The 18,174-nt window shown below is 34.6% G+C and overlaps 1 protein-coding gene across 1 annotated transcript in view; it reads left to right on the forward strand.

The window, feature by feature from the left end:
• Positions 1-17,853, forward strand: part of LOC101900750 (uncharacterized) — a 112,440-nt gene extending 94,587 nt beyond the window's left edge. The window contains exons 17-19 of the mRNA XM_059118529.1: positions 34-323; positions 9,795-10,123; positions 10,198-17,853. Coding sequence (XP_058974512.1) covers positions 34-323; positions 9,795-10,123; positions 10,198-10,854 — 1,276 coding nt within the window. The 3' untranslated portion in view covers positions 10,855-17,853. The remainder of the gene's footprint in view (positions 1-33; positions 324-9,794; positions 10,124-10,197) is intronic.
• The last annotated feature ends 321 nt before the right edge of the window (positions 17,854-18,174 follow it).

Genomic DNA, 18,174 nt, shown 5'->3' on the forward strand with positions numbered 1-18,174 from the left:
CAAGAGTGTAACATTCAATTCAACTCTTTCTAGCCCTCCCAGCAATGCTGGCAGTCTGCAAGAGGATCCCACATACACCGAAAAGCCTTTACATACCCACATATTGACACCGACCGCCGTGTCCTGTGCACTTTATGGCGATCCGCTGATGTCACCACCCGATCTCATACGTGCCGAATCAATTACCACGTGTACCTCAGCCAACGTCTCTCAGACATTTCAAATGAATAGTAGTAGCACCCTTACCATGTACCCCACAAACGTTTACCCGCTTGCCGATTCAAATCACACCACATGCCAGACCCATGCCCCATCGTTGACAGGTAATTACAATGTGCCGCCAGGCAAACATTCCCCCAGGAAACCACAACCCCGGCCCCTGCATTCGACACTACTAACCCAAAACTCAAATGCTTCTGTGTCCCCCTCCCACTTCGGTGTTATAAATCGATAATCTACTAATCCTGCAACTCAAGTAATGTGATGCAAATTAGCTACAAGCGAATGTCGCCAAGTAAATAACAAACTCGTAGATTAACCGTGCATATGTATGTACTAATTTTGTATATATTGCTCAAAACACACATACGTTTACACAGACTGATTGATTTGTATGGACTACAACACCGATCCTGCATTTATTGCATGCAATATTTATATTTATGTCTTAATTTAATTATTGTATTCGCCTGTAAAATTGGACAGATTCTATAATTGAGGAGAGAAACCAACGAGCAGTAACGTTATCAGTATGGGTATGTAAGTTCCAGGATCCATAACATGGTACAATTTTACTGGTAACAGCACGTGTTGTTGAACTATTGAAAGCAACAACCATATGCAAAGTAGTCCGAACGTCATTCGATAAATCATATTTAAATTTGAAACAAACTATTTTCATTTTACCAAGATTGCACCATGCTACAATATGAAGGTAGTGCAGCTTCGTAAAACTACAGGAATACAGCCCTGGGGCTATACCAGCTTCCTGTCAAATTTGCATGCAAATTTATTCAATATTTTTCCTCATTTTTAAAATCAGTTAAACAGTGGGAAAATGAATGAAATGGCTGGATTTTTTTTTTCAAAAATATGTTCTAAACAGTTCTTTCTTTCAATTCCATGGCAAACATGGCGAATAGCTTTAATGGGGTAAATTTGAATTCATTCAGAATTCATTTTTCTTTTATTTCAACAATTTTCTTTTTGTGGTTGTGCTGTCAAACTAAACGCCAGCAATTGCTGCTGCTTCTTGTTTTGGTACCATTCATTCATAATACAAAAAGTGTCAGTTAAATGAGTAAACAAGAAGTTTTGTTCGGCTGGGACGAGAAAAAAAAAATAGAAAAAAAATTGTTAAAAGTGCCAAAGAAAATTGACGAGATTCAATATTCGAACGAAACGTTAACCTATGTTGAGCATTTTCTACACCTAATACTGGCATTTTCTTGACTAAATCTTCAAGCTTACCAAGAATATAAACGTTCTTAATGGGGTCTGAAAGGCATAATTCGAGTAGAATAGTGGAGAGTATAAAAATTGGCGTTTACACAAAAATATATGACATAAAATACGTGTCACTTGATGTGAAGCAGACCGAAATATGAATCAAAAACTTCAACAAACAGACTTGAAAACATTATGTCAGTGTTTTTCTTATTGACGTGGCCTGAGTGAAAAATGCTTTCAGAGCACAAGATCGATAACAGCAAACTCCCAATTGCCATTCTACCATAATGCTCTTGCTGTCAAAAGTATTCTGGCGAGGAATCGATCAAAATAAAGCAAATTATATATAAGCAAATTACACCAAAGGTGTAATGCAAGCCACACACGATACAAGGGGTTGTACAACTTGGAGAGTACTCAAATTGTGTGTTTCGGTCACAAACGATACAACTTATTGTACAACCTCTTCGTGCAACTTCACTTCTCGTAGAGTTTGAGTTAAGATGACACCGGAAAAAATTCATGGTTTTTAATTGACTCAATAGCTTTTATTTATTTTGAAATTCCATTTTATATATACATTAAAATCACACATTTGATTGGATTTCGTACTGTTTTGATGTGCAAAACAATGGTGTTGCCTCTTCAAAAATTAATACAAAATGAAATTGTATGCGACATGCCCACAAACGTTACAATCTGTTGGTACAACATGCGAAATATCAAAAAAAAAAAATGATTTTTTGTACAACCGCACAACCAGGCCACAAACGATACAATCTTGAATACAACCTCTCCAAGTTGTACAACCAGTTGTATCATGTGTGGATTGCATAAGTACATAAGCAGCGTGAAGTCTTCGCATGGCATATTTTGTGACATATCATAAAGGGATTCCAGAGCAGTCGTTTCCCCTCATAATTTGTAATTAATATGCCTAGCCATGATGCGAAGCAACACATGGACTCTCACCTTAACAAATGTTTCACAAACATAAAAGAATATTTTGTCCAAATTGAAATATGCATTATTAATTTTTACAGAAGAGAGCAGCTGCCCTTTACATTTACATTTGTATTTTTAAGTCTGAATGCGCTGAAGGGCCTTTGTGAAATTTTGACAAAAACAGAATGAATTGATCAGTTTTTACCGAATGGCACCATACTGGTAACCCACCCCTTATTCATATGTGTCGAAGAATTTATGACATCCTCTACATTTTATGGGGTTTTCTACGTTTAAAACTTTGCAACAGGCGAATAATAAAAATACGGTCATCTTTGTCCCCAGGCGTTGTCCAAAACAACACATTTGAGAGTAACCAAAAATGTAACAAAAACCAGAATGTGTTCGCCATTTCTGTTCCACCTTACATCAGCACTTAAAAACCCAGCAAAATTTTCCAACCGCAATAAATTTCTGAGCTTAGATAAATAATTGAGTAATTACTACATGGCCGGTCATATCGACTGAATCAATTCAATTTTTTTGTTTGCAAGGCTTCCTAATAAAAATAGGTAAGCCTTTTTTTAAATCGCTATTTGGAGGGGGATGACACCCCCTCCATCCTACACCCCTTTTAAAAAAAGCGCCACATCTCAGAAATTGTAAGACGAATTAGATTAAACTTTGGTAGACAAGGAAAACATTTAATTGAACACATTTTTCTATAATTCTTTTAATTTTCAACATACAAAAAAAAAAAAAAAACAGGAAAGATACCCTACACCACTTTGCTAATTGACTAGAGCTCCACATAACAATTAAAAGATTTTATGGGAGAATTTAATTATACACGCTATGATTATAATTGTAATTTAAAGTTCAAAGGACTAAATATGCCGAAGCATTTGTATCTTTTAAATTCGGACTTGTATTCCCCATTTGGTGCACAATTAATTTGAAATCGGATAAAAATATATATGGGAGCTATATCCAAATCTGAACCGATCTCTATACAATTTAGCAAATGTATTTCTGAGCTTCATTTGATATATTTCCCCAAATTTTGTTGTTACAGAGTGCATATTACGGCTGCGGAGAACAAAAATAACAAAACGGATCAACAATATATATGGGAGCTATATCCAAATCTGAACCGATTTCGATCAAATTTGGCATACTTGTTTTGAGGCCTAATTTGGTTGTATGTGCAAAATTCCAAACTCTTCGGACTGATATTACACGTTTGGTGCACAATAAAAGGCAAATCGGAAGAAGATATATATGGGAGCTATATCTATTTTTTTACCGATTATCTCCAATTTCAATAGGGTTCGTCCTTGGGCCAAACAAGTGTTGTTTGGAAAATTTCATCTCAATCGGATAATAAATGCGACCTGCATTTGGACAGACGGACGGACTGACATGCATAAATCAACTCAGAAAGTGATTCTATGGAGATCCTCAAAAGTAACTATGGGTCTATCTGCTTCCTTCTCCATGTTACAGACAAATGCACAAAGACATAATATCCTTACCACTATGTGGTATAGGGTATGAACATATTTCGGTTACATTCAAATAAGTACATGTTATTTTGTTGTTTCAAAATAGTTATGCTTAATTTCATAATTGTTGTTTTTATAAAAAAACAACGTTTGTTCATTAGTGGAAAGATGATATTGTTTACTATTGGTAAGGCAGGGAATGCCAGGGTTTTCAAGAGAGCCTCTAATCCTCATCAGTTCCCTTGGATTTTGTCTGGGGATATTATCTCCAGGATTTATTTAAAAATAACTCCTATGACAAAAACTTTTTTGACAAAGGTGACGAGATGGTAAGATCAATAGAAGAAGAGCCAAAGAATTGAATTAAACAATTTTTTTTTTTTTTGCATTTTTTGTAAATCTTACAACCGCACTTTTTAACATAATCATCTCCTCCACTCGTCATGCGCTTGTTTACCTGAACGAAATCAGCCTAACAAACTATTTTCATTTTACCAAGATTGCACCATGCTACAATATGAAGGTAGTGCAGCTTCGTAAAACTACAGGAATACAGCCCTGGGGCTATACCAGCTTCCTGTCAAATTTGCATGCAAATTTATTCAATATTTTTCCTCATTTTTAAAATCAGTTAAACAGTGGGAAAATGAATGAAATGGCTGGATTTTTTTTTTCAAAAATATGTTCTAAACAGTTCTTTCTTTCAATTCCATGGCAAACATGGCGAATAGCTTTAATGGGGTAAATTTGAATTCATTCAGAATTCATTTTTCTTTTATTTCAACAATTTTCTTTTTGTGGTTGTGCTGTCAAACTAAACGCCAGCAATTGCTGCTGCTTCTTGTTTTGGTACCATTCATTCATAATACAAAAAGTGTCAGTTAAATGAGTAAACAAGAAGTTTTGTTCGGCTGGGACGAGAAAAAAAAAATAGAAAAAAAATTGTTAAAAGTGCCAAAGAAAATTGACGAGATTCAATATTCGAACGAAACGTTAACCTATGTTGAGCATTTTCTACACCTAATACTGGCATTTTCTTGACTAAATCTTCAAGCTTACCAAGAATATAAACGTTCTTAATGGGGTCTGAAAGGCATAATTCGAGTAGAATAGTGGAGAGTATAAAAATTGGCGTTTACACAAAAATATATGACATAAAATACGTGTCACTTGATGTGAAGCAGACCGAAATATGAATCAAAAACTTCAACAAACAGACTTGAAAACATTATGTCAGTGTTTTTCTTATTGACGTGGCCTGAGTGAAAAATGCTTTCAGAGCACAAGATCGATAACAGCAAACTCCCAATTGCCATTCTACCATAATGCTCTTGCTGTCAAAAGTATTCTGGCGAGGAATCGATCAAAATAAAGCAAATTATATATAAGCAAATTACACCAAAGGTGTAATGCAAGCCACACACGATACAAGGGGTTGTACAACTTGGAGAGTACTCAAATTGTGTGTTTCGGTCACAAACGATACAACTTATTGTACAACCTCTTCGTGCAACTTCACTTCTCGTAGAGTTTGAGTTAAGATGACACCGGAAAAAATTCATGGTTTTTAATTGACTCAATAGCTTTTATTTATTTTGAAATTCCATTTTATATATACATTAAAATCACACATTTGATTGGATTTCGTACTGTTTTGATGTGCAAAACAATGGTGTTGCCTCTTCAAAAATTAATACAAAATGAAATTGTATGCGACATGCCCACAAACGTTACAATCTGTTGGTACAACATGCGAAATATCAAAAAAAAAAATGATTTTTTGTACAACCGCACAACCAGGCCACAAACGATACAATCTTGAATACAACCTCTCCAAGTTGTACAACCAGTTGTATCATGTGTGGATTGCATAAGTACATAAGCAGCGTGAAGTCTTCGCATGGCATATTTTGTGACATATCATAAAGGGATTCCAGAGCAGTCGTTTCCCCTCATAATTTGTAATTAATATGCCTAGCCATGATGCGAAGCAACACATGGACTCTCACCTTAACAAATGTTTCACAAACAGAAAAGAATATTTTGTCCAAATTGAAATATGCATTATTAATTTTTACAGAAGAGAGCAGCTGCCCTTTACATTTACATTTGTATTTTTAAGTCTGAATGCGCTGAAGGGCCTTTGTGAAATTTTGACAAAAACAGAATGAATTGATCAGTTTTTACCGAATGGCACCATACTGGTAACCCACCCCTTATTCATATGTGTCGAAGAATTTATGACATCCTCTACATTTTATGGGGTTTTCTACGTTTAAAACTTTGCAACAGGCGAATAATAAAAATACGGTCATCTTTGTCCCCAGGCGTTGTCCAAAACAACACATTTGAGAGTAACCAAAAATGTAACAAAAACCAGAATGTGTTCGCCATTTCTGTTCCACCTTACATCAGCACTTAAAAACCCAGCAAAATTTTCCAACCGCAATAAATTTCTGAGCTTAGATAAATAATTGAGTAATTACTACATGGCCGGTCATATCGACTGAATCAATTCAATTTTTTTGTTTGCAAGGCTTCCTAATAAAAATAGGTAAGCCTTTTTTTAAATCGCTATTTGGAGGGGGATGACACCCCCTCCATCCTACACCCCTTTTAAAAAAAGCGCCACATCTCAGAAATTGTAAGACGAATTAGATTAAACTTTGGTAGACAAGGAAAACATTTAATTGAACACATTTTTCTATAATTCTTTTAATTTTCAACATACAAAAAAAAAAAAAAACAGGAAAGATACCCTACACCACTTTGCTAATTGACTAGAGCTCCACATAACAATTAAAAGATTTTATGGGAGAATTTAATTATACACGCTATGATTATAATTGTAATTTAAAGTTCAAAGGACTAAATATGCCGAAGCATTTGTATCTTTTAAATTCGGACTTGTATTCCCCATTTGGTGCACAATTAATTTGAAATCGGATAAAAATATATATGGGAGCTATATCCAAATCTGAACCGATCTCTATACAATTTAGCAAATGTATTTCTGAGCTTCATTTGATATATTTCCCCAAATTTTGTTGTTACAGAGTGCATATTACGGCTGCGGAGAACAAAAATAACAAAACGGATCAACAATATATATGGGAGCTATATCCAAATCTGAACCGATTTCGATCAAATTTGGCATACTTGTTTTGAGGCCTAATTTGGTTGTATGTGCAAAATTCCAAACTCTTCGGACTGATATTACACGTTTGGTGCACAATAAAAGGCAAATCGGAAGAAGATATATATGGGAGCTATATCTATTTTTTTACCGATTATCTCCAATTTCAATAGGGTTCGTCCTTGGGCCAAACAAGTGTTGTTTGGAAAATTTCATCTCAATCGGATAATAAATGCGACCTGCATTTGGACAGACGGACGGACTGACATGCATAAATCAACTCAGAAAGTGATTCTATGGAGATCCTCAAAAGTAACTATGGGTCTATCTGCTTCCTTCTCCATGTTACAGACAAATGCACAAAGACATAATATCCTTACCACTATGTGGTATAGGGTATGAACATATTTCGGTTACATTCAAATAAGTACATGTTATTTTGTTGTTTCAAAATAGTTATGCTTAATTTCATAATTGTTGTTTTTATAAAAAAACAACGTTTGTTCATTAGTGGAAAGATGATATTGTTTACTATTGGTAAGGCAGGGAATGCCAGGGTTTTCAAGAGAGCCTCTAATCCTCATCAGTTCCCTTGGATTTTGTCTGGGGATATTATCTCCAGGATTTATTTAAAAATAACTCCTATGACAAAAACTTTTTTGACAAAGGTGACGAGATGGTAAGATCAATAGAAGAAGAGCCAAAGAATTGAATTAAACAATTTTTTTTTTTTTGCATTTTTTGTAAATCTTACAACCGCACTTTTTAACATAATCATCTCCTCCACTCGTCATGCGTTTGTTTACCTGAACGAAATCAGCCTAACCATTGCTTTTAAGTTAGTTTTGCCAGTTACAACAAAAAACCCTTCGTCGACGGCGCCCTGTTCTATCAATAGAACAGTGTTGTTCGGGATACCGTAGTCATTTTGTTGTTGAAAAATAGTTAGACATACATCCTGCTTTGGCAAAAAAAAATAGCTTTCACTCGAATCGTTCGTGTTCAAACGTATTCGTTTTAATTTGGGTTTTCATAAATATTTTGAAAGCTCTCGTCCATTCCCGAAGAACTGTGATATGTCAGTGTTTCCTTAACCATAACCATGCCCCAATATATTCAAAATTCATCGAAAAATTGTAAAATAAAATTTAAAAATGTCGAGAAAACATTTGATGAATATAGTCCTGCAATATGCGCCAACAAAAAGTTGACATATAAGACAATTTTGGTATGATTCTGTAACAAACAGCCAATTTATGTTTAAAACGAATCGTTTTTTTTTTTTTCTTCGTTACAAAACCAAAAATAGAAGGGAGAAAGCTTTTTTTCTTTCAGTGACAAACTGACAGAAGATAAATTTCGATAAATTTCCAAACGAAAAGAAAAAAATACTGTTACAAAATAGGCTATTAATCCTATAGTTGCTGCTTTTATAAAAACAACGTTTGTTTATTAGTGGATAAAACTAAATACCTTGTATGTTGGTTTTCACACAGAGCTTTATTGGAAAATTTCGATTTCTGAGAACCTTAATATACTTAAGATTTGGTGGTACCATTTTATAGAGGCTATAACAAGCAATGAACCCATTATGGGTAAGTTTTGGTAAAGACATCAACTACAACTTGTGGAATTGTCTTAACTCATTTTTTGAGTTACCGTAATTAACGAGATTCGTCGGTAAGTTAGTGATGAAATCAAAGTAGTCGCCAGGACCTACCGATAGATATCAATGATGTCAACTTTAACTTATTATTTATATCAAAATTTTGGATTTCAAAGTTACCGATTTTTGTCGGTAACTCAAAATATGATTTAGAGAATCCCACTACAGAGCTGTAGATTTCAAATATCTTCCTAATGGCTACAATTATTAAAAAATTAACTTATTTAAACTGTAAATTATTTAGGTACACTAACGTTAGATTGAAAATTTTCCTCCTCTGACTAAACTAACTTATATTGACAGAGAGAATAATAAAAGACGTAGCAATATTTTATTGAGTTGAAATGTGCTTGAATCTGAGAATTATTATTAGACTACACCACTTTGAGTGACACCCACTGATGGCACTTCAATGATGTTAATTCACAGAGCGTATTCGATAATGCAGACATCTCTGCGGTATTAGCTGGAGTTAAGAGACTTAGTCAGTAGGACCTTCCAAATAATCTTGCATTTCACTTACCAAATAAATACATGATATAGAGATCAATGAGATCAATACGTTGATACCTACATGTACATGTGTCATCTTGTGCATGGCTTGAACCATGCAATACTCATAAATATTTTAGACATTCCTGTGAACTGTTTTGCCCAGTACCATAATGTTACACCAAGTGTTGCAAAAGAAATAAGTTCACAAAATTGTTGGTCCGTCCACCTATCTGTTTTCCATGCACATTTACATCCGTATACAAAATCGGATTTCATACATCTTATTTACGAAAGACGAACACAAAAATTACTTTTTGAAACCAATCACACGTTCATCACAACATCTTGAGCCAATTCGAGGTAGGTACATTTGATATAATTGTATATAATTGGAATGCGTATAGCACTAATACTAACAAAAGTCATGCAATGCCCTTTGTCGAGCGTAAGTAGCTTCCGAATGCGCCTTGTATCGAACACAAAACACCGAGCATCTGTAGCTGAATACCAAAAGTCAAGCACGTGCACTGAATATGAGGCAAATCATCAGTTACTCAATTTTTTAATGTTGAATGTCTTGGCCCATTTCTATAAATAGGGTTTTCCGAAGGCCACGACTGCTTTAGCCAGATTTTGTGTGGCATCGACAGCGTTATACGAAAACATGTCAGCGATATGCATTCAAAGTTTGAATCTCAATTCTCAAGCATGGCTCTGGAGGTAGAGAAAAGGGACGCCCTGATTGCTCATCTTCAGTCGAAGGTCAGAACGTTGGAATTGAGCGCGTTGTCTACTTCGCGTAGGAAACAACATCGCGAGAAAACCAGTGGGAAGATATGTTCTGCTGCGAAAGAAGTTGACGAAGAGAATGATGCCAATGCCGAAGACGATTGTAGCTCGGGTTCATCGGCCGAATTGCTCTTTATGGTAAGGTTTTGCTCTCATGCAGCTGCATGGTCAACAATGGGTCGTAATCCAAATTCTTCTCTTAATATTTTCAGCGCGGCGATTCCCTGGACACAGTGTTCACTTCCTCCCCACCTACGCAATCCAAACGCCACTATACTTGTTCGCCGAACACCAGTTGGAATCGTGAAGATTTCTCCTACGACTACAGTCCATATGCTAAAACAGGCAATGGTAGCAAGGCGAAAAACGGCAAAAGCAAGGCCACAAATCAAGTCGAATTGGTTGCTAACATGGCGGGCAATCTAACACGGCTGGGGGACAGTGTTATTCTGGACATTGGAGAGAGCAGTTCGAGTTCCAGTTCGTCGGAGGAGAAACTGCACTTAGACGAGGAAGTTGAAGAAAACGATGGTAACGATGACAACGACAGTTCTGACAAGCAGGTACATCACAATGATTGGGAGGTTCGGATGTTGGCAGCTGAAATGGAGAAACAGGAAAGAAAACGAGGGCTTTCACTCAGCGAACACTCAGCTCTGCCCAACAGTAAAATGGGCAGCTCGTTTCTGCGAAGGCGAAGAAAGCTGAGCGACACCGAAACGGAATGCAGCGAAACCGAAGTCGAACAAACACCAACCCATTCCCGACCTCGTGCCTCCAGCCTTGACCAGTTCAATATGAGGTACGGCATCGGCCGCAGCGGCATCTTCAAGGCCATGAGCATCGATCGTGATAAAGACAAACTTTGAAAATTAGTTAAATACACAAAAACCCGATCTTATGTTAATAGTATTTTAGTCAGTAAATTAAAGCAATTTCACAGTATTGAAACGTACAATTACATTCTAGTTTAAACTACCAAAACCAAATACTAAGGTACATTCGTACATACGTACATACGTACATAACTAGCTTTACGACCAACAAACGAGCGCAATAACGCCAATAGCATTTAATAATCGTATTAAGGGACCACAGTGCCCAGCGTCCTAAGTCCCGCCCTCGGTCGCGACACCAAGTGCACAGACAGCCGAATGCTCGGGTTCTCGCTGAAACCGAAAAGTACAATTCACGACTACCAGTCACCGCCACTGTGTCCCCTTAACAGGCTAAGAACTACACTTGGTTTTGACGCGGTGCCAACGAATGTCCCCGACAAGTCTTCATTCCAGATGGCGTCCAATGGGAGGAGGCGATCGATCGATGGTCCAGTGTCAGATGGTAAATGAAAACCAAATGTCTGTCAAACATGTAAATACCTCTTTAAAATAATAAGATAACGGCCTATATTTTTAAGGATACTACTTTAGAATAATGAAATCTGAAAGCTTTAATAACTTATATAGATTTATTGAATATGTATTATTGAAACACACACACACACACACCCACATAAACATATGTAATTGTTTTCAGACCCGACCACCTTTCCATTTCACAACAACAAAAACCAACCAACTTCACCTAATGTAGATAATTTGTAAATTGCTTCGTAATACACCATCACTTTATGGGTACCATTTCACGTTTCTCAAAATCCGTTTCTTTTTGTCTTTGTGTATGTTTTAAGTCTTGCAATAGCTTTTTTTCCTCTTCTGGCATAATTGTTCAACACCTTCAAAAAAGTAACTCTGATCTTTTTCGAAAAAAAAAACATAACACCTGGAGTCCGTTTCCAAAATACGAAACAACTAACGTTGAAATAAGCATTTTTTTAAAGGAGATTACATTACAATACATTGAAAAGGGCACATACAAACTTGGCAAAGTTTAGAATCTAACGATTTCTTAAAACTTTTATGGTATATGCAAAAAAGTCACAACTCAATATTGAGTTATCGTAGCGAGCCGATCTTATTATTGACATTATTTTTATTATTGACACATTATAATGACATAGACCAAAAAAGGTATAAGCGAACAAATACTTGTAAACTATAAAATTAACAAGTTTGAATCGGACATTACAACATTCAACAAAATTATGCAATACAATCCTCAAAGTTTTACCAAAACACTTCTTTGAATAATTCTTCTCTATCTTATATGAGATTTACTGATACTGTGCTAGAAGGAGTGGACCGATATTGTTAATTTTAGCATGCTGCATGGAGTTGGTACAAGAAGGGAGTTTTCATTCGTAAAATGTGATTTACATAAGTATTATCTATTTGCGAGCCTAAGCTAAGACTAAAATCAGATTCTCCCTTCGCCCTCTATCAGCCATACAGATATCAATTTTACAATACACCATATACTTTTCAACAAATATTTCTCGTTCATATTCAAAATTGTTGAACCGCTTGAACAATTTAAACATATCTATTTTCATAAAACTCCACACTAATGGGCTGTTTTGAACATTGGTCAACCACACTTAACTTTGGCAATGGTGAACAATTATGCCAATATTCTAAAAACTGTTTTCTGTCAAACTATACTCTGTATTTAAAATAACAGCTGATATAACCAACAGAAGATAATGGAGATGCCTGTGCACGTCACTTCTCTACATCTTGGCTAGGGTATTTAAAGTGACTTAACTTTTATAAAAGTCGAAAATTAATCCGTTCATAAATGAAAATCAAGTGATTTTATTTTTTAATTAAGCAAATTAAATATATATGTATATATATAAAAATACATATTTCTGTAGCATACAAATATATGGATAAATATGCCTTTTACACGTTCGTACATGTTTCGATCTTAAATCCTCTACATTTCACTTTTACATGTGTGTGCGTGCATTATTGCAATTTACTTTTTATTTAGGAATACATCAGGGACCACGAACAATTTATAATATTTATTTTTATTTATTAACAATATTCATGGTTTATTATTAATTGTAATAGTTTTTTACATTATATTCTTAAAATTTGAAGCTGGCACACACAATGTAATATACTGATATGAAACCCTAAAATATATAAGATTTCTTCGCGGTTTTTGGGACATTCATATTGCAGCACTTTCTAATAAATGTATGTAAATACCTGCAGCAGGTGCTTTTTATTTTTATATATTACACCAAACCAAATATGTATGTGTAGAAAGGAACTCTCATTCATGTAAAGTGTAAACAGGTGATTGTAAACTCCGTAAAAAACTGTAAAAATTAAAAATCATATTCAATTGATTGGGTTTGACTAATTTTGTCAAGCGTTTTTAAAACTTCTATTAGATTAGCAATAAGGAGAAGCACTTGATATAAATTGCGCACTATGAATGAGGGATTTCATAAAACTATCAGGGTATTGTGTAATTATATTTTTCATAGATGTTCTATTTTTAATGCAAAAGCGACGAATATGAATGCCCCAAACTTTGTTCAAACTATATTTGTAATAAATATCTCTATTCTGTTATTGATCTATATGACATACACATTATCGCTGTAAAAATACGTTTACATACACATTTTTGTTCGGGTTAGCTGTAATAACCCTGCAAGCATTTGGAAGTGAGTAACTCACTCCCATTTTAAGATGCCACTTCTGTGACGCTTCTAATCGTAATAAAAACGATAGTATGTACATTTACAATAACAAAACTACTGTTGTCTGTTTTCTATCGCCACGGAGTTACTACGTAGTGGCGTCAAGGAAGATAAAATAAGTTGTCGCATGTGCAGAAACTATTTTGTAACTTCTGTCGGATGAAGCATTGATAGATTACAATTATTATATGAGGAATATAAGACACTGTGGCCCAGTGGTAAGCATGCCAGCTTCGCTCTCGCAGAAATGGCATCTTAAAAAGGGAGTGAGTGACCCGCTTCCAAATGCATGCGGGGGATCGACTAATCACAATACATTTTACAATGAAAAAATAGGTTCAATTTATTGTGGTTATTGGTCAATTATTACTGTCGATCGCTTCAAAAAATAAGCAAGTAAACGCGCTCTAAAAGCTGAGCATATAAACGTGACCATTAGACTTTACACTATTCTCACAAAATAAAATGTGTATTTTTTAAACTTTTTGATGACAAAAATATTAATACAACCTTTTTTGATTAAATGAAGTAAAAATAATCCTATTTTTACAAGTACGTCAATTATATAATGAATACATATTTACATATAAACATATGTACTTGCATACAAACGTAGTTATATTCATTAATATACACATACATATATAAATCATTGATGATAACGATCCCGAACCTCAAAGTTGTCATTGTTCCACCGAAAAACTCATATTTCGGAACTTGTTTCATTTTTAATAATTTGTTTTTTTTTTTTTAAATATATGTAAATGTATATAGTCGAGGCAGAATTAGCAAGCAAATGGCAACAAATTCGGGCGGATCGAACCTTTTTTTATCCCTTATCGAATATGTACCGTTATATGGGGACTATAGAAAAACGAGGATCAACGTGGACAATTGTCGGTTGAAGGGTTGGTATCTATTACAAACCCAATTTTAAACGCTTCCGTTGAAAAATATTACTAAAATCATCCAACTAAATACCTACGGGAAAACGTGGACTTATGTAGACAATGTTATTTCATGAACCCGTTATGAACCATAACTACCGAAATAAAAAATCTGTTGAAAAAGGTGGCTTGTGGTCAAAATATCGAATATCGTGAGTTTTTAGCTTTTTATCTCCATTCGTTCGGAAGATAATGTGATTACAATGTCTAACTTGACTATTCCGAGGAAGTACTATAATCTTAAAATTAATTTTACAATTTTTAGCAGCTCTACAGGCTCTGCTCCAGAACCTGCAAGAATCTACAAGTTTTGCAATTTTTTCACAAGTTATTGTGAAGGAACGTGACGTTTCCATTGATGTCAATTACACGTCAGACCCACTCAGATAACTGAGCTACAGCCAAGGTCTCATGAATTTTATTGTTTACAACGCAACGAAAATCCCGAAAAATGGATCATTATTTGCAATATAGCCGACTTCAATCTGGAATATGTGCCATTTTACAAAAAAGTAACAACGGCCCATTGATTGATTCGGGACATATAGTTACATGGATGTAGCCGAAAATTTTAGATGTACAACAAGTAAAAAAGCTGTAAGTTCGGCCGGGCGAACTTTAAATACCCTCCACCATTTGGTACAAATTTGGCAATTTCCAAAAAAAAAAAAAAATAAAATCCGTTAAAAATTCTGTTAAAATCTTTAAAATACCAAATGCTTATACGACGACGTGGACCTGAAGTATCCATTACGAACTTCACATGCTAAATAATGTCGCTAACATTATCAAAATACCGAATATCGGGGGTACGGTATATGGGGGCTATACGAAGACGTGGACCTACATGGCCCATTTTCTGTTTTATGCTGCAGTATCTATTACGAACTTCAAATACCAAATTTGGAACGATTCCGTTAAATAATGTCGCTAGAATCATCAAAATACCGAATATCGGGGGGTACCGTTATATGGGGGCTATATGAAGACGTGAACCTACATGGCTCATTTTTTTACTTAGGATGTGGTATCCATTACGAACTTCAAATACCAAATTTGAAACGATTCCGGTAAACAATGTCGCTTATATAATCAAAATACCGAATATCGGGGGTACCGTTATATGGGGGCTACACGAAGACGTGGACCTGCACAGATAATTTTCTGTCTTAGGCTGTAGTATCCATTACGAATCTCAAATGCCAAATTTGAAACAATTCCGGTGAATAATGTCGCTAAAATCATCAAAATACCGAATATAGGGAGGTACCGTTAAATGGGGGCTATATGATAACTTGGACCTACATATGATAACATGAACCCATTTACGAACTTAACCTGCCTACTGGCAAAATATACATGTGTGCAAAATTTTAGCCTTCTATCTCAATTTGTTCGAAAGATAGCGTGATTACAACAGACAGACGGACATGGCTAAATCGTCTTGATTTTTTTGTACACTCCGTCGAATTCTAGGTGGACTTGTTTCAATTTTTGATGTACAATGCGTATAGCAATTCATGCGCTTAACTTCTATCGTAAATATAGGGTTATGGTTAGTAAGGGTTATGGTTAGTAACAACAAATACGTAAGATCCTTAACAAAAAATTGTTTGGCTAAGTCATCAAGTTGCGCGAAGGAATCTTAGGCCTAAACTATTACATTTCAAGTCAACCAATGTACAGTGGTCGCTGCCGTTGGCCAAAATTCAAAAAATGAAAATCAGATATTTATTGTCAAATGTGTACAAATGAACTCTTAAGGGGTTAAGCTTATTAGAAAGCATAATAATCTTGGCTTCATTCTAACGGCCCACTTCAAAAATAGAATCAAAAAAGAGAAAATGTTGTTAGTTGCTTTTTTTCAGTGGGATCAGAGAAAAAGTGGAGTAAAAATAGAAGTCGGGGCCGACTTCATGATACCCTACACCACTTTGCATATTTAGTAGAGCGTCACTTAACAAATAAAGGTTTTTATGGGGAATTTGTGAGAATTAAATCATACCAACTATGATTATGGTAATAATTAAATGTGCAAAGGAACTAATATATGGGAGGAATATCCTCCTCTGAATGGATTTCTACTAAGTTTGTCGAGGCATTTGCGCCTTTTCAATTCGGGCTTGTATTATCCATTTGGTGCACAATCAACTTGAAATTAGATAGATATATTTGATTTGGGCTAATATTACACGTTAGGTGCACAATAAAAGGCAAATCGGACGAAGATACATATTTGAGCCATATCCAAATATTAACAGATCTCGATAAAATTTAGAAAGGGTATTTCTGAGTTATATTTGATATATTTCCCCAAATATTGTTGTTACAGAGTGCATATTACGGCTGCGGGGGACAAAATAACAAATCGGATGAACAATATATATGGGAGCTATGTATAATCTGAACCGATTTCGAACAAATTTGGCATACTTATTTTCAGGTCCAAAAATCATACTATTTGGGCTGATATTACAAGTTTAGTGCGCAATATAAGGCAAATTGAATGAATATATATGATCTAGACAAAATAAATCCGGCAACTTTCAGTGACACAAATGTCAAAATTACTAGAATTTCTTATAAAACGAAGAGTAAAACTTGTTACAAAAGATGTCTGTAAATAGTGAAACATTTTCTGTTTTTAACTTTTTCTCGCTTCCTTTATATCGTTATATCACTTAAGAGCAATGACAATTTTGTGAACAATATTCGGGCATATTCCTATTCTTGGATGTCCAATCTAATCGTTATTGTCTGTGAAAAGCAGAATCTAGCTAATAATTGACAGAAAACCAAAGCAATTTGTTTGTTTTTGTTAATTCATACATAAGTTTTTTAATATAAAAATATACATACATATATATATTTAGATGATATAACAATGGATCTCCGATAAATAATGTTAATTAGTGAATAACATAATCTTACAACTAACAAACAAAACAACAATATTTTTAACCCATGGAAGAAATGCTAAAGCAAACCCCAATTAAAAAAACAACCTAGTAAATGAAATAAAACAAAAACAATACTGGAACGAATGAATATTATATGAAAACTAAAATAAAACAAAACTAAACTAAACAAATTCATTGAATTTAATGAAAAGTATATTTACGAAAGCAGTAGTCCAAATAGAAAATTATAAATGAATAAAAACCAATGAACAAATACATATTTTGAGTAAATTTTAAAGGTTTTAATTTTAAATATTTAGCAGAGTCAACTATAGCTTTCACACTCGACACAAACCTACAAGAGAGATTTAACAAGAAATAAATGAATTAAAAAATCAATCATTGCATTGTTGTTTTACTTTTCAAAACTGCCTAATTGTCAAGTGGGGTTTCATAAAAATATATACATTTTATGTTCAAATCTGTAGCAAATTTAGACGTTAAAATATTACATAACATAGACTGAATAACTATATTGTTTTATACGCAAACAATTTTCATACCCTCCACCATGAAAAGGAGGGTATATTACGTTGTCATTTCGTTGGCAACATTCCTAAATATTCATCGTAGACCTCATAAGATATGTCTGTTATGGACTGTAATTTACCCCTACACACGTGTGTGGAGAAGAGGCATTATTTAAAACGTGTAACTTTC

The sequence above is a fragment of the Musca domestica genome, unplaced genomic scaffold (genome assembly GCF_030504385.1).
Source record: "Musca domestica strain aabys unplaced genomic scaffold, Musca_domestica.polishedcontigs.V.1.1 13, whole genome shotgun sequence".
NCBI classification, from domain to species: Eukaryota; Metazoa; Arthropoda; class Insecta; order Diptera; family Muscidae; genus Musca; species Musca domestica.